At 38.5% G+C, this 21,674-nt stretch overlaps 1 protein-coding gene across 4 annotated transcripts in view; it reads right to left on the reverse strand.

Annotated features, from left to right (window-relative positions):
- The window catches only part of waca (WW domain containing adaptor with coiled-coil a), a 110,419-nt gene extending 90,949 nt beyond the window's left edge, over positions 1 to 19,470 (reverse strand). The window contains exons 1-7 of one of the 4 annotated variants that reach the window (XM_055651821.1): positions 19,204 to 19,470; positions 18,892 to 18,925; positions 17,772 to 17,964; positions 13,818 to 13,924; positions 9,584 to 9,699; positions 9,387 to 9,496; positions 7,416 to 7,724 (exon numbers count right to left, since the gene is read on the reverse strand). In XM_055651821.1, coding sequence (XP_055507796.1) covers positions 7,416 to 7,724; positions 9,387 to 9,496; positions 9,584 to 9,699; positions 13,818 to 13,924; positions 17,772 to 17,964; positions 18,892 to 18,925; positions 19,204 to 19,244 — 910 coding nt within the window. In that variant the 5' untranslated portion in view covers positions 19,245 to 19,470. The remainder of the gene's footprint in view (positions 1 to 7,415; positions 7,725 to 9,386; positions 9,497 to 9,583; positions 9,700 to 13,817; positions 13,925 to 17,771; positions 17,965 to 18,891; positions 18,926 to 19,203) is intronic. The other 3 variants (XM_055651813.1, XM_055651840.1, XM_055651831.1) reach the window with 3 other exon arrangements.
- Between the last annotated feature and the right edge of the window lie 2,204 nt (positions 19,471 to 21,674).

A 21,674-nucleotide genomic window follows, 5' to 3' on the forward strand; every position in this document is an offset into this window, starting at 1 on the left:
CATATGACAGTCCCTCCATCCCGGGAATTAATCCAGTGAACCTTGCTATTGAGGGAGTGCAGCGTAGAATATCCATCCTCAAATTAGGAGACCAAAACTGCACAAAACTCCAGGTGTGGTCCCACCAGGGCCCTGTACAACTGTAGTAGGACTTCCTTACTCCCATATTCAAATCCTCTCGCTATGAAGGCCAACATGCCATTTTCCTTCTTCACTGCCTACTGTACCTGCATGCCTACTTTCAGTGACTGATGTACAAGGACACCTCCCCTTTTTTAAATCTGACATCTTTCAGATAATAATCTGCCTTCTTGTGCTTGCCAGCATTTATCTACATTATACTGCATCTGCCATGCATCTGCCCACTCAACCAACCTATCCAACAGGTACGAATACTCATAGAACTTGAAATGGTTAAAATCTGGACTAATATCTGAAAATATTATCTGAAAATATTAGTTCAAAAACCGACATGAGGAAAGAATATGCGATAAATTTATTCTTTATGGTCAATGAAATGTACAGAATAGTTCCTTTGGAAATAGCCTGCTCCACCTTTCAACTTAATCAAGGCAGACCATCCATTTGAACATCCCGAGAACACATATCAGTGCAGCAAAGGAATATGCACTTCAGCCTACGATTGGCTGTTCCGAACTCAACACCAAATAAAACTATTCCCTTCTGCCTGCATGTGCTCTGCATCCCACCATTTCCCACATTTTCATGTGCCTATCTTTAAGCCTCCAAAACACCACAATTAGAACTGCTTATATCACCACCTCAGGCAGCTGTTCCAGGCAACCACAACCGTACAAAAAACCTGCCCCATACATCACTAAACTTTGCCTATCTGATCTTAAAGCTACACCCTTGTGCTTTTGACATTTCCACCACGGGGAGAAGGTTCTGACTGTCTGCACTACCCAAGCCCCTCATAATAGTGTATAGCGATCATAGAACATACAGCACAGGAGCAGGTACTTTGGCTCACAATGTCGATGCTAAACATCATGACAAGTTAATATAATTTCATCTGCCTGTACACGATCCATACCCCTTCATTCCCATGTGCCTATCTAAAAACCTCTCAAACACCACCATGTAAAATAAAACATTTGCCACGCGCATCTCTTTTAAACTTTGCTACTTTTACCTTAATGATATGCTCTCGAGTCTTTGACATTTCCACACTTGGAAAAGGGTTGATTGTCTACTCTATCTATGCCTCAAACATGTCTCCAGAAAAAAGCAATCAAGCTCGTCCAACCTCCCATAGCAGAACTGTACATGCTGGTTAATACACAAAAAGACACAGTGCTGGAATAACTCAGCAGGTCAGGCAGCATCTCTGGAGAACATGGATTTCAACCCAAAACCTGAATTGGTCTCCTGAGGTACTACCTGACCTGCTGAATTACTCCAGAACTTTTGTCCTCGAAAGAGAGGACAAAATACTCTGTAATCTAGGCAACATTTCTGGTCAACTTCATCTGCACCCTATCCAAAGCCTCCATACTTCTTGTAATGGGGCGACCAGAACTGTAAGCAATACTCCAAATTTGGCCTAACCAAAATCCAATAACGTTACACCATGACTTAACTGACTTTTATACCAATACTTCAACATGTGAAGGCAAGCATACCATACACCTCCTTTACCAATCTTTCTACTTGCGTTGTCAGGGTGCTCTGGACTTGGACCCCGAGTTCCCACTGTACATTGATGCTGTCACAAGTCTTGCCATTAATACTATACTTTACCTCTACATTCAATCTCCCCAAGTGACGTAACAGTTGTTCATGTCTTCCCTCAGCTTTCGACATGCCAGACAAAACTGCATTCTGAATCCACTGCATTCTGTGGTGGAGAATTCCACATTTTTTTCCAGATCTGTTCTAAATGCCATTCACTGTAGTGTCCTCATGCTGTGATCGTAGCTCCTGGAATCTCCAGAATTCAGAACATTCTCTTTGTATCTAGTCCCATTAGAATGTTATTAGTTTCTTTGAGCTCCTTTTTCTATAGGGAGGTTTCACGGCAGTCGGGTCACGACCCATGACCCGTAGTGTTGCTACGCTACTCCAAATGGAGTACATGCGATGAACTGCAGGTAAGCACTTACCATGGTTTCCAGCACCCTTTAAAACACACCAAAATTGTCAATTTTTGCGCTGTAAATAATGATGGAATTCGGGATAAGCGTGTGAGACATTTAGCATACTTCAGAATTCCAAAAGTGAGGAGAAATGACAGTAGATAGAAGTGAGAGCTGAAGGGACAACAGCAGACAGAGTGCTTAGCGAACATTGCCCGCATTTCATCAACTAAGGCATTATTTGTGTTTTTTCTTGATTCCTTTGTCATCTTTTTATATCGCCCATGGTTCTCAAGTGGGTTTTTACATAAAAAATGAAAGCACATCTGAAGAAAAATTTACAGCCAGATTTATCACTTTTGAGACTTTTTAGATACCAAAGGAATCAAGAAAAAATACAAATAATGCCTTACTGGTGATGAAATGCAGTGAGCAAACGCGATAATTACCAATATTTTCAATATATTCGCCAAGCACTTTAGCTGCTGTTCTCCCTTGAGCTCTCGCTTCTCTTTACCTTCATTTCGCTTCACGTTTGGAATTCTGAAGTTGAGTGCGTGTCTCTCACTTACCCCGACTTCCACAATTTTTTTCAGCGCAAAAATTCAACATTTTGGCGGTTTTTAACAGGTAGGAAAGTTTCTTGTATTAATAACATATACCGGAAGTTACGGATGTCCTCCAGATGGATTGAGCGGCTCCGTGCGTCAAGCCCTATGACCCAGTGACCTTACGTGCAACCCCCCTATTCCAGTGTCATAGGTCTAATTGAGCCAATTTCACATTATACATCTGTCTGGTCTATTTAAAAACCAAGACTGATAAACCTTTCTGGCATTCCCTTCCTGGCAAGAATATGTTTCCTCAGGAGACCACAACTGCACCCAAAAAAAAAATCTCAACACAAAGTCTTTCCACTGAAAATAATTAATTAACTGTACCAGAAAGTGTGACAGCCAACTTGGTCACTACTCCAGACAAAACTTTAACCATTATAGACGTCTCTGGTGTTCACAAGGGTTCAAAAACAATTAAAACGATTGTCAAATGATAGTCGGGATTTGAATCGCTTGAAAAATTCAGCAGATAAATGTCAGTTTGAGTATAAACTGGACATGCTAAGGCATTTAAGAGTAGGAATACAATAAAGGACAGGACTCTCAGAAGCACTGATGTAGGGAAGAATCTAGGGGTACATGTGGTTAAGAGGGTGCATAATATGCTTGCCTTCATTGGCTGCCGCAATATGCTTGCCTTCATTGGTTGGAGCACTGCATATACAAGTCTGAAAGTATGAAATTTGGGCGAGGTCACATTTGGACAATTGTGTGGAGTTCTGGTTGCCATATTATAGGACGGGTGCAGAGAAGTAGTTTACCAGGATGTGGCCTGGATTGATATACATTAGTTGTAAGGGGAGTGCTGAGAGAAATATAAAATCATGAGAGGCATATAGGGTAGAGAGTCATTCTTTTTCTTCAGCGTGATAGTGTCAAACTCAAGGGGGCTTACGTTTAAAATAAAAGGGGTAAAATTTAAAGGAGATACACAAGGCTAAATGCTTTTACCCAGTGGTAAGTCTCTGCAAAGCGCTGTAAGGGGTAATGGGAGAAGTAGATATAATAGTATCTACTATAGCAAGATGCATTTAGACAGACACATGAACAGACAGGGAATAGAGGGAAATGTATCACGTGCAGGAAGATGGAATTTGTGTAAATAGTCATCATGATCAGCGCAGACACAGTGGGTCTAAGGGCCTGTTCCTGTGCTGTACCGGCTGCACCACGAGTATCAAAAGAAATACAACAGGGCAGAAAAATGCAAATGAGAAAGACCAACCATAATCTGGACTGGGGTTCAAATAATCAAGGCTACTTTTGCTAAAATAGAAAATTTGTAAAGATCTTTATAACTATTTACTGGATTTAAGATAATTATGTTTGCTACTTTTCCTACATGGAAAATATAAGAATCGTTTTTTTTTTTTAAATTAAACTGCCTGCCTTAGGCTAACAATAAGGTTATTTATTTTCTCAGAAAAGTTCATTGTAAAAAAATATATACATGCATAAGTACATTTGAAAAGTATTTCATCTAAATTGGTACCTCTCGTCTCCAAATGAAAAAACAATACAAAATAACTTGGGACTGGAAGCCAGGACAATGTGCCAGTGGGACTTATCTTCTTTCCTCTATTTACTTAACTTGATCCATGAAAGCATTTCAAAGCCCATCTTTCCCAAATTTTTATTATCTTTAAAGTTGATTATGAAAGAACAGCTCTTTATTGCCAAGCAGGAATAAAGCAACCATTTCTTCAACTTTCTTGGCCACATAGTCAGAATATCCTTAAAAAGCAAAAGTAACTTTTCCTGAAAGTCACTATGTACCTTTCTGGAGTGGCAATATAAAAACATTATTTTCGTTATGTGATATCACAGGCCTAGATTCCAGAAAATACAAAAAAAGAGACAGCTGATGGCTACAAACATTTTGTGCAACCCTTTTGATTACAAGTCAATTTAAAGGGGAAAAAACAGCATGTTTAGCTGTTGGAACAGGATAACTTCAGTCATCTTGTTGAGTCTCATTGTCAGCAACTTGTTTTCACCAAGTCCGCAGCTTACAATGGCATATTCCCTTCATAACTGTTCCTTTGTTGCATATCTTTTATTCATTTCTTCTATATCTCTCTCTATATCTCTCGTTTCCCCTGCCCCCGACTCGGTCTGAAGAAGGGTCTTGACCCGAAACGTCACCTATTCCTTCTCTCCAGAGATGCTGTTTGATCCTCCGAGTCACTCCAGCTTTGAGCCAATATATTACCTCAGCCGTCAGGTGGGAGGCACATTTAAACACAGTACACCGGTACTTGCACAAGAATCCATAATCAAAAGAAATAGGCTATTGAACCTCTCCAACTTAGTAAATTCACATCATGCTCTCCTCTATATCAATTAGGTCAAAGGTAGTAATGCACTTAGTGTCCTCCATGATGTTTGGGACAAAGACCCATCATGTGTTTATTTGCCTCTGTACGCCACAATTTCAGTCTTATAATAGAAAAAAAAAATCACATGTGGTTAAAGTGCATATTGTCAGATTTTAATGAAGGCCATTTTTATACATTTTGGTTTCACCATGAAGAAATTACAGCAGTGTTTATACGTAGTCCCCCTATTTCAGGGCACCATAATGTTTGGGACATAGCAGTGGCATGTAAATGAAAGTAGCCATGTTTAGTATTTTGTTGCATACCCTTTGCATGCAATGACTGCTTGAAGTCTGCGATTCATGGACATCACCAGTTACTGGGTTTCTTCTTTGGTGATGCTCTTCCAGGCCTGTATTGCAGCAATCTTTAGCTTATGCTTGTTTTGAGGGCTGGTCCCCTCAGTTTTCTCTTCAGCATATAAAAGGCATGCTCAATTGGGTTCAGATCAGGTAATTGACAGCCACTCAAGAATTTACCATCTTTTAGCTTTGAAAAACTCCTTTGTTGCTTTAACAGTACGTTTAGGATCATTGTCTTGCTGTAGAATGAACCACCGGCCAATGTGTTTTAAGGCATTTGTTTGAACTTGAGCAGATAGAATGGTGTGTCTATACACTTCAGAATCCATTATGCTACTACCATCCACAGTTGTATCATCTATAAAGATAAGTGAGCCAGTACCTTCAGCAGCCATACATGCCCAGGCCATAACACCCCCACCATCGTGTTTCACAGAAGAGGTGGTATGCTTTGGATCTTGGGCATTTATTTCTCTCCTCCATACTTTGCTCTTGCCATCACTCTGATATAAGTTAATCTTCGTCTCATCTGTCCACAAGACTTTTCCAGAACTGTGGTTGCTCTTTTAAGTACTTCTTGGCAAACTGTAACCTGACCATCCTATTTAAGCGGCTTGGTTTGCCGTATATTGTATTTGCATCTTGCAGTGTAGCCTCTGTATATCTGCTCATGAAGTCTTCTGCAGACAGTGGTCATTGACAAATCCACACCTCACTCCTGAAGAGTGTTTCTGATCTGTCGGACAGGTGTTTGGGGATTTTTCTGCATTATAGAGAGAATTCTTCTTTCAACAGCTGTGGAGGGCTTCCTTGGCCTGCCAGTCCCTTTGCGATTAGTAAGCTCACCAGTGCTTTATTTCTTCTTAATGATGTTCCAAACAGTTGATTTTGGTAAGCCTAAAGTTTGGCTGATGTCTCCAACAGTTTTATTCTTGTTTCTCAGTCTCATAATGGCTTCTTTGACTTTCATTTGCACAACTTTCGTCCTCAGGTTGATTATCAGCAATAAAGGTTTCCAAAGATGATGGAAAAACTGGAGGAAAGACTAGGTGATGAGAGCTTTCTTATACCTGCATTAAGGAGGCAATTAAACAAAACCTGAGCAATTACAAACACCTGTGAAGCCATGTGTCCCAAACATTACGGTGCCCTGAATGATTGGGGGGGGGGGGGGAGATACTAGGTATAAACACTGCTGTAATTTCTACATGGTGAAACCAAAATGTATAAAAATGCACTTTAATAAAATCTGAAAATGTGCACTTCAACCACATGTGATTTTTTTCTATTACAAATCTCAAATTGTGGAGTAAGGCAAATAAATAAAGGGTCCTTGTCATAAACATTATGGAGGACACTGTATAATTTATTAAATAACCTCCTGTTTAAACTTGTTTTCTAACCTATTTACACAAAACAAAGACAAACCTTGCCTCTACAATATTTAATTTGAAGTGAGCCTATACAAACATAATCACAGTTGCTCTAACAAATGTTCTTCCTAAATCTTCTCAGTTGACTAGCAATTGCATGAATATAAGCACGGATGCAATTGTGAATATAACAAATATCAAAAATCAACTGCGCAAAATGCCCACTAACATCCACAAATTCCAGATTTAATTCATTTCAATGAACAAAATATGAGACTCAATAAAAATGAGCAACTGCATTATTCAAATATGGACTGCAGTTGTAAATTCAAATAATGAGTAATCTCACAAAAATGCATCTGTTCGATTACTTAATTCTGCAGTTTGGCATTAACATTTTCACTTCAATAGATGTTCATCTACTCCAGATGTTTTGCAACAATTTTGCAAACAGATATTAAGTTAATTTTAAACATAACAATAAATATGCTCAATATTGAGAACTATTTCATTAGTCCAGAAACTTTAGAAGGGAGATTATTTTTTAATATTTCAATTCTGGTTTATCATTGTTTAATAATGAGCTTTAGTGTCACTAGTGAACTAAAAACGTGCATAGAAGTCAAATATACCCCATCATACGTACCTTTCTTTTCCGTCTTCTGGTTGGGGATGGAAGGTGTGGGTGTAGGCACTTTCGGTACAGTAGCTGCTCCATTAGCATCAAAGGATTTCTTTGGATGATGCTCAGGCTGTAGACTAAAAGGACTAGAAGGAACAGTGCTTGGGTTTGTTGTTGGGAGAACCACTGGTTTGACGGGGTGCTGCACTGGGGCAGCTTCACCAGGAGTCTCTGTTCTGGGCAGTCTGTAGTCTCTGTCATTGTGTCTGTTTGTCTGGGACAAAATATTCTGGGAGAGCATACTACCGGCACCGCTGGAATGCTTGTCTTCCACTTTTCATGATTCACAAAGGAAATGTGGCAAAAAAAATAAAAGGGGGAAATGTTGAAATTAGAATTATTAGACCACTATTGGCTAATTTCTTAACAGTCCCATTAATTGTTCATAATCAATGTTTTAAAATGCAAGAGTTGTTGGGATCAAAACATCTTCTCAGGATACATTAGACCTTGTATCTTTTGGTGTCACACCTGCAACATCATCCATTTGGTTCCATTTATGTATTCTGCAGCAGCAAATTTTGCAAACATTTTAACTCCAAAACAATGTCATTTAAATCAGGATAATATAAACAACGATTGTGAGCAATTTTCCAAAGCACATGCACTCGTTAGTGCATGCTTCAGAATTAAACCGTAAATGTTCAGCACATGTCCTGGGCTGCACAGGTGTGAATGTCAATGCCAGAGAAACCCAATTATGAACAAAACTTAATCTCCAAATAGGAACTGGGCAGTAGGAAATCATATCAGTCTGTTCTGTACATTTAATGAAAAGCCAAATTATTGATGTTGGCATTGCAAATGTGCAGAATCCTTTTAACTGTTCAACAGATGAAGATTCAGGGTCATTAGTTCCCGAGGAGTTGCTGTGGCAAGTTGGCAACTCTTGCAGACTACTTTCATCCCCAAACCAAAAATGACTTGGTTTGGGAAATAGGTATTTAACATGAAATCAGTATCCAAAACCAAAAAACTCACATGGATTCCTATTTTCCGACAGTTCCAAAAGTAATATTTACATTACATATTTAGCATCACTCGGAAAATAATGTTATTTCAACCACTGTTTGACTTCAAACTTTCAGAAACCTTACTTCTGGCCAGAATTTCATCACCAAAACCTGGCACCCAACGTCAATGAGGCAGTTTTTTCACATACGACTGCTTTACTTTGAGGAACATAGCATCGACCGTACCCCAACATTCAATAAGATCACAATTTAATTAATTGTGCAATTTCATCTTTACATACTAACCCAGCACCATTCAATTCCCACTATGAACAAAAAAAACATTTAGCTTGGAGCACCAACTTAAACGTATTTGATGCCTAAGCAGCAGTTGCTTTCTAACAGTGATGACATTTCTTAACTCAATTCTAGAGCATCAAAATCTGCTGTAACCCCAAGTAGAAGACTCTAACCAAGAGACATTGTCCCAGCAACAGCCTTTCAAGTAGTTGTTTATTTCAATAAGATCACCTCTCATTCTCCTACATGCTTGGAAAAATAAACCAAATCCACTCAATCTCAACAGAAATGACAACGCCCCATCCCAGCAATGTCTAGCAAACCTCAGTTGCACCCACAATTAAAGCATAAACCTGCAGATAAGCATACTTAAACTATCGTTAATTGTATTCTAATTAATCATTATTATAATCCAATTCTTAACGTGCAACGGTTTACATACAAGTGCCTTCCTAATTGTATTCTTCACCTGCATATGAACTTTATGTAGTTTCTGAGAAACAAGCTCCTCCCAATTGTTTGTATTTATGCCGACCAAATGATCTTCATAAATATTATTCATCAATTTATTTACAATAAAATGCATGCAAATTAAAGAGATTCCAAGTTTGCATGCTAAATGAATCCTGTAAAAATAAATTTGACAACGTATTGTTTTTATCTTAAGTCTCTTGTTACTTACTTCCACTTGTAAACCCAGCAGTTGCTTGCAAAATTTCTCTTCTGTAATCTCGATCTCTTGGGAAGCTGTTAAAAAGCCCAACTTTACTTGCTTCTTTATGTCTCTGCTCTCTACACACAAAAAAAGAAACTGTTGATGCTGTGACCCATTAAAACAACTGCATAGTTGACAAAATTTCTAAATAACAGGACTTGCACCTTTCAATCCATTCTTTGGGTTTCTCCCATTGAGAAACTTCTGTCCTGCAGTTGTAGTAGTATTTTTTGCCTGAAGAGCTGATGTGCTCTGACCAGTCATCGGCTGGTTCATAAGGCTATAGTAAGACAAAAAGAGTTAAATCAAAAGAGAAAATATAAAAAAAAGGTAAGTGATCTGAATGGGTTCACTGCACAGCAAATCAATGCTTATTTCTACCACAATGATACCATTCGAAAGCAGCTAAAAATGATAAATTAGATTCACATTTAAAACTTGATTTTATAGTGATTCAATTTTCATAATACTTGATGCAATGACAAAAAACACAAATATAATTTAATACGGCACATAATCCATTTGTATTTCCACAGCCAGAGAGATTTTTGTGCTTCATGCAAAAGGTTTTGGTAATACCTCGCAGTCATTCAAAAGGCAAACAGAATAGCTCCAACTGCAAAACAAATGTCATGGACAGCCGTTATGGCAGCTTGGCCCAGTTGGTAGCACGCAACTCAGTTAGAATTTGATAGATGGAATTTGAGCATATAATCCAGGTTGACAGTTTGTGCAACATGGAGAGATCATTGCATGCTGGTTGCAGCTTCAGATAAATCTGCATGCTGATGAAAGGTGTCAAGTGACAATCTAAATAACTAAACAGCATCCAAATTAAATAGTCTCTCTGAAAATAAATTAACTACTCATTGTGTTCTCTTTATTGTTTGTAGGTATATATATGATTACTTCAGACATGTCTCTGTCTTCATTTCATTGTGAACATTGTGCATGAAGCATTTTTCTAACATTTAAGATTCAAGTCATGATTTTCACATTGCAATCAGCTGACGAAATATCAGTTATTGCAATATTGCACCAAAATTGCTAATGCCCTATTAGCTGATATTAATTTAAATGTTAATCAATTAATGGTATCCATAGCTGTGATTCAGTACAAAAGGGCATACAGTACAATCATAAATCACAGAATCAGTATGAACGGTGCTTATCATCAGCTTTAGTCTTAATATTTGTAATACATGTGTTCTGCAAAAGCTAAATAGCAACATTTTAAATATTCAGTGGATATATGAACCAGATAACAAAGATGAAAGCTTGGCATTTATATTTAGGAAAATATATTGGATATTAAATGGAAATTTTTCACACTTCAGAAATGGTGCTATGGTAAAACTCCCAGTATTGAACGACAATCTACTGCAGAAATTATACTTTGTAACATGATATTTTTCTGTGGGCCTGGATTCAGCCAGGAAACTTGTACGTCATGCCAATCTCCACTCACAGCATCAACATGATCGTTTGAATTCAGAACGCTGTGTTTTGAACAATGAGGTACTTTCTGCTATCTTTTATTCTGAATGCTCCAAAATAACACTTTTCAGAAGGGAAAAAAAATCTGCAATCATTATGCATCAAAATGCATGATAGCAATATACTGTTAAAATTATGCCACACTTCCCAAAAATTTCATTTTTATTTCTAAAATGACCGCAAACTCCTCAGAATACCAACTGCAACATTGTTTTCTATTTCTAAACGACAAAAAATTGTTTACATTAAGGTTTCTCTCAATGCACTTTATGCTTAAATAGCAAACTATAGTACTTCATTCATTTCAAATAAACCTATCTGTAGTGTTCAGGAATTACAAAATTCTATGCTGACTATACACATATAAGAAAACTTCTACTATGTGAAAGCACGAGATAAATTTAAAATTCAGTTGATCCCAACATTTCAGGCCATGCTAATGAGGAAATGTTTTGAATTTCAAATAATGCACATACAAAAATGTTTTACATTTTATATCATGATTGTCAGTCCTTTCGCCAGAGGATTTATATGCATTACTCTACCTGTGATATTAAATTGCTAATATTTAAAATAAAAACAAATTGCCATTTATGAAACACTCCTTAGAATTACGTCATAGAGTCAGAGTGATACAGCGTGGAACAGGCCCTTCAGCCCAACTTGCCCACACCGGCTAACTACACTAGTCCCATCTGCCTGCGCTTGGTCCATATCCCTTCAAACTTGTCCTGACCATGTACCTGTCTAACTGTTTCTTAAACATTGAGATAGTCCCAGCCTCAACTACGTCCTCTCGCAGCTTGTTCCATACAACAACCACCCTTTGTGTGAAAAAGTTACCCCTCAGATTCCTATTAAATCTTTTCCCCTTCACCTTGAACCCGTCCTCTGGTCCTCGATTCCCCTACTCTGGGCAAGAGATTTTGCGCAGCTACCCAATCTATTCCTCCATAGATTTTATACATCTCTATAAGATCACCCCTCATCCTCCTGCACTCCAAGGAATAGAGTCCCAGCCCACTCAACCTCTCCCTATAGCTCACACCCTCTAGTCCTGGCAATATCCTTGTAAATCTTCTCTGAACCCTTTCAAGTTTGACAATATCTTTCCTATAACATGGTGCCCAGAACTGAACACAATACTCTAAATGTGGCCTCACTAATGTCTTATACAATTGCAACATGACCTCCCAACTTCTAAACTCAATACTCTGACTGATAAAGGCCAATGTGCCAAAGGCCTTTTTGACCACCTTAATGTCAATTGAAATGCTGTATAATCCAACTGATATTCTCCAAAAACAGTCAACAGATTTAAATAAACTAATATAACATTGTGTTCAAAATCAGTTGTTAAACTGCTGGTAAGAGGGTAACAGCATGGAAAGGATTTTTGCATACGCACTGACAGTTTAATTGGCCCAATTAGTTGACAGTCAGTGCAAAAATTCCATCAATTTTACTATAGCATGGGGATGTCTGACTCTGATATTATTGGTCCAGTCAGAGCATTCTTATTGCAGAATGGAAAATAAAAAGTTAGCATTTAATGTAGAAATCATTTGAAAAAAAATCTAGATTTCTACAATTATTTAACTGCTTTTGTTTCTGCAAGAATCAAGATTGTGGCTTCTTAGGTATTGATTTGGTATTTGGTTAGGCCACATTTGGAGTATTGCATGCAGTTCTGGTCACCCTGTTAAAGAAAGGATGTGGAGTTTTTGGAGACTTTGCACAGGAGAATTATTAGAATATTGCCTGGATTCAGGAATGTGAGCTATGGTGAGAGGTTGGACAGACTTGGATTGTTTTTAATGGAATACCAGAGGTGGCGGGGGAGACCCAAGAGAAGTATATACAATTATGAGAGGCATTGATAGTTTCAAAGTTAAACTTGGGCAAGATTTTTTTAATGGGTGAGTGCCTAGAACATGCTGCCAGGGCTGGTGGTGGAGATAGACACAACAGTGGCATTTAAGAGACTTAGACATAGAAACATAGAAAATAGGTGCAGGAGGAGGCCATTGGGCCCTTCGAGCCAGCATCGCCATTCATTGTGATCATGGCTGATCGTCCCCTATCAATAACCCGTGCCGAGACTATACTTATACAAGACAGTAATACACATGGAGATGCAGAGAATTAAGGGATACAGATTATGTGTACACAGATAAGATTTGGTCTTCGTATGCGTTTTGGCAGATAGTGTGGGCTGAAAGGCCTATTTCTGTGCTGTGCTGTTCTATGTTGGATTGTTCTTATGACTCCACAAGTATCAAGATCACAAATTCTAATGCTATTATCCAGCATTGGTTGGCAAGATATAATGTTATACCTGTAGACAATTTCAAGGAAATTATTCCACATGTTGAAAGATTTGCAATTTGATTATATTACAATATACTAATACTAACTTTATAGTTTCCTGCATTAGATATTTGAAGCCATTTCACTCCATGCAAAAGGAATTATCCTGTAAAAACTTTACATAGCTTTCTGTGTGCAAGCGATATGGGGAGAAGGCAGGCATGGGTTATAGATTGGGGACGATCAGCCATGATCACAATGAATGGCGGTGCTGGCTCGAAGGGCCAAATGACCTCCTCCTGCACCTATTTTCTGTGTTTCTATCAAAATGGTTTAATGTGAGCCATGAAGTAACCTTAAAATATTCTGATAGTCCTCAATCCCTCTTGAAATATTATCACATTCAAATTTAAAATTTCAAAATATCCACTGGATCATTCTGCAAATAGAAAAACAAAAAAAGGCTAATTTCCAGCTTTCAGATTGCTTTATTTTTCCAGCTATCAGGTTTAGTTTTCTAAGACATAAATATACAACTCCCATTATGTTAATGAAATATCTTTATTACTTAATTGCAAAATAAATACTTACTGCATCTGAAGTTTTACTTGGATTGTTACTAGGATTAGAAGAATGCGAATTTGAGCTATGATGGGTACTGTTATTATGTGAATTCTCCTGTGGAGAATAGCTGGTCCCTGAAACAAATACAGTATACTTCTTACAAACATACATAAACAAAGTAGGTTATCCTGAACAACAATATACTTCAATATGTGTCAGCAAAGATCGAGCATTTTATTACTAATTTTCTCCCTCCCAGCAACACCATTATCAATCCAGCCAAAAATAAATCAATTCCTTCCTAGATTTGAGCAACAAACATTTAGCACCCTCCAGTAAATTGTCCAAATGGCAATTAATCATATGATAGACAATTACAACCATAGTTCTATGGACTACTGGAGTTCCCCACTTTGTTCATTGTCCATTAGTTAGGAACTAATTTCAGACAAGCCATGTTTCAACAGTCTTTGCCCCAGTTTATTATTCATTGTGCAGAGGTAATGGAACAGCCACAACAGAATAAAGGCAAAGATTAATTTAAAAAAATCAAGATGTCTATGAAATTAAATGGAACAGAACTAGAATTTCCTGAGCATGGGATCTGTGATAATTCCCCAGTAGATATCTAGTGCAAAGAAATTATTTACATGCTATTTTGTTTCAGTAACTTAAATAAGTATCAAATCAACAGCAGTGTTTATGATAATTCAATGATGGGCAACCAATGAAGTCTGGGAAACATTAAAAAGAATCCTGCTAAAGCAGACATTTTTGGTCCTTCTTTACAATCATGGAATAATGCTACAGTGGCCATGGGAGATTTCAACATGCAGGTAGGCTGGGAAAATTAGGTTGGTACTGGACCCAAAAAAGGGAATTTGTAGAATGCCTCCAAGATGGATTCTTAGAGCAGCTTGTAGTGGAGTCTACCAGAGAAAAGGCAATTCTGGATTTAGTGTTATGCAATGAACCGGATTTGATACGGGAAATCGTTAAAGGAACCATTAGGAGATAGCTACGACAATATGATAAGTTATAATCTGCAATTTGAGAGCGAGAAGGTGAAAACGGATGTGTCGGCATTGCAGCTGAGCAAAGGGGACTACAGAGGCATGAGGGAGGAGCTGGCCAAAATTGACTGGAAAGCGACCCTAGCAGGGATGACGGTGGAACAGCAACCGCAGGAGTTTCTGGGAATAATTTGGAAGACACAGGAAAGAGGAAGAAAGATGCTAGGGGAGAAAGAGGCGACTGTGGCTGACAAGAAAAGTTAAGGAGAGTATATAAAACTAAAAGAGAAGGCATATAGCATTGCAAAGACGAGTGGGAAGCCAGAGGATTGGGAAGCTTTTAAAGAAAAAGGTAAAGGTAAAAAGGCAATACGGAGAGAGAAGATGAAATACAAAGGTAAGATAGCCAATAATATAAAAGAGGATAGCACGAGTTTCTTTGGTAAAATAAAGAGTAAGAAAGAGACAAGAATGTACGCTGCAGTGCTGGAAAATTATACAGGAGAAGTTATAATGGTGAACAAAGAAATGACAGAGGAATTGAATAGCTTTTTTACATCAATCTTCACAGTGGAAGACGCCAGCAACATTCCTGAAATTCAAAAGTCGGGGGTGGAAGTTTGTGGAGTGGCTATTACCAGGGAGAAGATGCTTGGGAAGCTAAAAGGGTTATAGGTGGATAAGTCACCTGGACCAGATGGACTGCACTCTGGGATTGTGAATGAGGTGGCTTTCAAGATTGTGGAGGCATTGATAGTGATATTTCAAGAATCAACAGCCAGGAGTGGTTTCAGATGATTGGAAAATTGCCAATATCACCCCGCTGCACAAGAAGGGAGCAAAGCAGAATAGTGGGAACCATAGGCCAGTTAGTGTGACTTCGGTGGTTGGTAAGATTTTAGAGTCCATTATATAGGATGAGGTTACGGAAGACTTAGAAGTTCATGATAAAAAGTCAATATGGCTTTGTGAAGGGGTTTTGCCTGACAATTTTGCTGGAATTCTTTGGTAGTAAATAACAGGACAGGCAAAAGAGTCAGTAGATGTTGTTTACCTAGATTTACAGAAAGCCTTTGACATGGTGCCACATGGGCGCTGCTAAGGAAGAGTCCATGGTATCAAAGGGAACTAACCAGCATGAATAGCGGGTTAGCTATATTGCAAGAGGCAAAAAAAGTGGCAATAAGTGGGGCCTTTTCAGGTAGGCTGCAAGTGACTAGCGGAGTTCCGCAGGGCTTGGTGCTGGAGCTGCTGCTCTTCACGTTGTATATGACCGATTTGGATGAGGGGATTGAAGCCATTGTGGCCAAGTTTGGGGATGACACGAAAACAGGCGGAGGGGCAGGTAGTGTAGTGAAAGCAGGGACTCTGCAAAAGGACTTGGACAGGTTGCAAGAGTGGCCAGAGAATTGGCAGGTGGAATATATGTAGCAAAGTGTGTAGTCATCCATTTTGGTAGGAGGAATAAAGGCATAGATTATTTTCTAAATGGGGAGAGAATCCAGAAATCAGAGGGGAAAAGGGATTTGGGAGTGCTGGTGCAGGAGTCCCAAAATGTTCAACTGCAAGTCAAATCGGTAGCTCAAGAAAGCTAGCATTTATTTCGAGAAGGCTTGTATACAAAAACAGGGATGTAATGCTGTGGCTCTATAAGTTGCTGGTCAGGCCGCATTGGGAATATTGAGAGTAATTTTTTGCACCAAATGTATTTGCCACAGAAAACTGTGGGGGGCAAGTCAGAGGATATATTTAATGCAGAGAATGATAGATTCTTGATTAGTACAGGTGTCAAAGGTTGTGGGAAGGAGGCAGGAGAATGGGGTTAGGAGGGAGATAGATCAGTCATGGTTGAATGGCAGAGTAGACTTGATGGGCGGAATGGCCCAATTCTGCTCCTATCACATATGAATAATAACGTGGAAAAAAAAGCTACTCCACTGCTAATTCATTTCATTGTCTGTTTGTTGAATTAGCACAATGATTGAAATGTTACAACAGTTTATGATCATGAAAAACGTTTTAATGAATTTAAACAGTGTCAATTGAAATGCTGTATAATCCAACTGATATTCTCCAAAAACAGTCAACAGATTTAAATAAACTAATATAACATTGTGTTCATGGAATGGACTACGTTTAATTGGCCCAATTCGTTGACAGTCAGTGCAAAAATTCCATCAATTTTACTATAGTATGGGGATGTCTGACTCTGATATTATTGGTCCAGTCGGAACATTCTTATTGCAGAATGGAAAATAAAAAGTTACTTTTTCAGATAATTCGACAAACTGAAGGGCAGCTACCCAGTTATTTTGTAGTGGTAAAGTTTTGAATTTTATATCTTAAAGCTGGGAATCTTGCAAAATATCTTCTTTAATCACCCACTCTAAATAAATAGAAATTTATGACATATCTTCTAAAATCTCCAATTATATCTTCGAGTTGTAGAAAATCCTAATTACTTTTGGGTTGCTTTATTATGTAATCAATTCCATTCATGAAAAACGTCGTCAATAAATGTGTGTATATAAACATAAATGATTAGAATAATATAAACAGTCACTGCAGTTAAAAAAAACAACCAACTATGACACTCATAGTTTCAGTCAATAGACATGAGAGTTGGCAAGTATCTCTGCATAGTCCATATTGTTGGTGAAATTTTCTCAGGAGGAATTTCATTAAACTGCATTATCAATGCATTTATAAATTAAACAGCTTTATTGCTGAATGCAAACCTACAATTAATTTGGATGCTTCCTGATTTGACTCCAAACTTTGAGGCGGTGGGTTCAGCAGCTGATCCAAACACATTAGTTGTAATCGTTGTTGGGATATTGCTTGGGAAACTATATCACAGCTTTATAAATATAACAAAACTGTGTTTCCCCACAACAGAGGAAGCAAACTATTAAGAAATTGTACAGAAGTATTTGAGTTTCTGTGTGCTGTCTGCACGATAACTTACCTCCATCTCGTTCTCTGGCTCGATGCGAGTGCACAGTTTTACTCTTATGTCCTGTACTATCACTATGTTTATTTTCAGGACTGTTAGAACGACGCAGCATTTTACAGGGTGGTGATGGATCTCCTGATTCTCTAGCCTTGTCATGACGATGATCACTGCTGCTTGCGTGACTCTTCGATGGATATTTAAGAGTCTGAAAAATATAATGAACGAAAGTTATTTGGGACAGCTATGTACAAGTAAACCACTTGATTCCAAGTCTCTCCTACATACATAAGTTCCATGCATTTCCAAATTTGTTTTGGCAAGAGAGAAACAATCAAGTAAACATAGACACAATGTGCTGGAGTAACTCAGTGGGTCAGGCAGCATCTCTGAAGAAAAGGGATCGGTGACATTTCGGGTCTGGACACTTATCCAAATTGGTCTGAAGGGCCCCGACCCAAAACATCACCAATTCGTTTTTTCCATAAATGCTGCCAGATCCCCTGAGTTACTCCAGCACATTGTGTCTATCTTTGGTATAAACTAGCATCTGCAGTTTCTTGTTTCTACCTATTCTAGTAATATTATTTAAACAGGTTTGTCTGCTTTCACACAATACTGACAGTTTAAAATAACTTATTTTGGGATTTCTCAACGATTTATTTTAAACAAATGACATTTGCCTCCCGAATTTAGCATTTAAACGCCGCAAAAATGCAAACGGGACAAACGGTTGTCCCAATCAACCAATTTTTATATTTTCACTGCAAAATCATATGAATTTTAAGAAATTACAATGTTTCAATTTGTATTTATGGCGAGGGAAACAATTTATTTCGTCCTGTAAAACCGTATGACCAAAAGAAAATTTGCAGATAGAAACCTACAGATGGGGCCTAGCGATAGTTCAGAATCAATTTACATGCTCAATTAACTCAAAACTAAACAGAAACTATAAAAGTCAACGGAATAAACTGAGAAATCGAAGCATAATTTCCGGGAGAAAGTTTAAAACGACATTTCGTTTTATTTTCCCCTCTTCTTACGATCTTGTTGTGGAGAGTTGAGGCCTGTTTCAGACGCACAAGCCTTCGTTAAAGTAAATGCCATTCGTTTCACTCTATGCGAAATATACCTGATAGGGCTGGGATTCCCTCCTGTCGTGACACCTGCAAAAATAAAATCAGAAAATAAACAGATCGGTAGTAGTGCGAGACATTTTTTTTAAACTTTTAGCTAGAAAAGCGGTAAATAGATAGATATTTTAGAAAACCTTCCACAGAGTAAAATGGTCACCAGAAGGGGAGGAAATTAATTTCCTCAAGTTTTTACTTATTTTGGTTTACAACAAAAATGGCGGATTGTCAAACGAGAAGGGAAAAATTCGAAAGAGAGAAAAAAAAGAGATTCGAAGAATAACAAGAAAAAAAAAACCTAAATATTTTACCCATCATTGAGTCTCGGTTGTTTCCTTGCATACATTACCATCAATGCTGTTGTATGTGGAGTGGATCAAAACGTAAATTAGATTTTTCTAAAGGGGACGGGACTATACAGGAAAAACGGACGGTTCGTGTATTTTTTAAAACAGTTACGAGAGAGACTAGCAACTGTGGGGATCCATCTCACTCACACACACAAACCAACACTGAGCTGGGGAGCAGGAGCAGGACGAGCGAGGCCCACACTACATACGGGTAACGCGTCAGCGCTCGGCAACAGCCCACCCTCCCGACGGACATCGGCCCTTTCCGGAAACCGTTCGGCTCTTTCCGGCCAATAGACGCTCAGCCGCCAACAACAAGCAAAACGTCAACGACCACCAGAGAAAAAGAAGAACAAACTATCCGATCCGTGTTGTTAAATCCGCTTCTAATTCTGTGAGCGTTATATATGTGTGTGTGTTTTTTTCGTTGTCGGGCTGGGGGGAGGGGGGGCAGGGTCACGTGACGGGGGCTGCGCATCGAAGGGAGTGTTTACCAAAGATCCTATAGCGGACATTGTAGTGTGTGGTTGGTGGGGGGGGGGAGTTCGGGCCTAGTGTGTGTGTGTGTGTGGGGGGGAGTTCGGGCCTAGTGTGTGTGTGTGTGAAGGTTTACAAGGTTTACAATGTTTCTTATTTAATGGTCCCTTGTCTAGTCTGAAATAAAGTTCATCATTGGATATAAACATCAGAAGAAATATAATTGTGTGCGTTATATGATTATATACATTTATATCACATTCATGCATGTGTGTTTATATACATTTTATTCTTTAACAAGAATTAACAGAAGTATGAACTGACAGAATTATGAATCTAACCCTGTATCTCACACTAGTGTGTGTGTGTGTGAAGGTTTACAATGTTTCTTATTTAATGTTCCCTTGTCTAGTCTGAAATAAAGTTCATCATTGGATATAAAAATCAGAAGAAATATAATTGTGTGTGTGTTATATGATTATATACATTTATATCACACTCATGCATGTGTGTTTATAAACATTTTATTCTTTAACAAGAATTAACAGAAGTATGAACTGACAGAATTATGAATCTAACCCTATATCACACACACACACACAAACTGTTCCCCCGCAACATTGATTACACTGCGAGTCGAGTCGGGTCAGGTAGGCTCCGGTTACTAAAATGGGCGGGGGGAAATGCGCAGGACCCCCTCCATAGCGTACTACACGTCAGCCCATTGCATTTCACAGGAGTGGCCTATCTTGCTCCGCTATAGGATCTTTGGTGTTTACTACAACAACAGCAGCAGCAGCAGAAAAGTCTGGTCGCTGGAGAAGAGGCTGTGGCTTTGTCAGATTAGTGTTTGGAAACAAGGGGGACATTATTTTAAAATGAAGGGTAAATACAGATACTGAGCGGTTAATGGGGCGGATAGTGGAGTTCTGTGCATGGTGGATGTGCTGTCCTATGTGGGGGGGGGTGGGGGTGTCAGGGAGAACAAGGGGTCACAGTTTAAAGATAAGGGGGTAATATTTTAGGACTGAGATGAGAAAACATTTTTCACACAGTGAATCTCTGGAATTCTCTGCCACAGAAGGTAGTTGAGGCCAGTTCATTGGCTATATTTAAGAGGGAGTTAGATGTGGCCTTGTGGCTAAAAGGATCAGGGGGTATGGAGAGAAGGCAGGTACAGGATACTGAGTTGGATGATCAGCCATGATCATATCGAATGGCGGTGCAGGCTCGAAGGGCCGAATGGCCTACTCCTGCACCTATTTTCTATGTTTCTATGACAATGGCCAGGTTAGGCCTGCAGGGTGTCCATGGTCAGTCAAATTACGGCAGGCATCTTGACAACAAACAGCAGGGATAATACATACATACGTGTGTGTGCTGGAGTTTCAGACCGTTTCGTGTAACGTTGGCATTGGTTTTTCCGCTGATGTGTTCATAATCGCATGCATTTTTTTAAATTAAAAATTAACAAAACTTGGATTCAAAGTTGGTACACAATGAGGCACAGAAGAAAAATATACCCCAGGCATTTTTCAGGAATTTACTAACGCTCAGTAATAGATTTTGTGAAAGGGGCCGTTTCATTCGAAACTAGTGTTACATAAAAGTAAAACTTGTTCAGTTGTAATCTTTCTGTTGGATAAAATTCTACTTATAAAATTTCCTACACCATGTTAGCACGCAATTTTAGTTTTGAAGTTACGCAATAGAAACTCAATTTTATTTGTAGAAATTCTCACTTGCAATTTTTTCAAGCCACACTTTTCTATCTTTGACACTTGCCAAACATTGTTAACTGCAGAGTTTAAAGCAACGATATTGCATATTAAAATTATTTTTTTAAGTAGCCTGTAACACCAATAAAAAAAATGTCAGTATTTCAATATGTACAGAATAATAAATGGGAGGGCATTATGCATAACATTTTATATCAAGTAATTAGAAAATTAATC

This window comes from Leucoraja erinacea, chromosome 2, assembly GCF_028641065.1.
Source record: "Leucoraja erinacea ecotype New England chromosome 2, Leri_hhj_1, whole genome shotgun sequence".
Lineage (NCBI taxonomy): Eukaryota > Metazoa > Chordata > Chondrichthyes > Rajiformes > Rajidae > Leucoraja > Leucoraja erinaceus.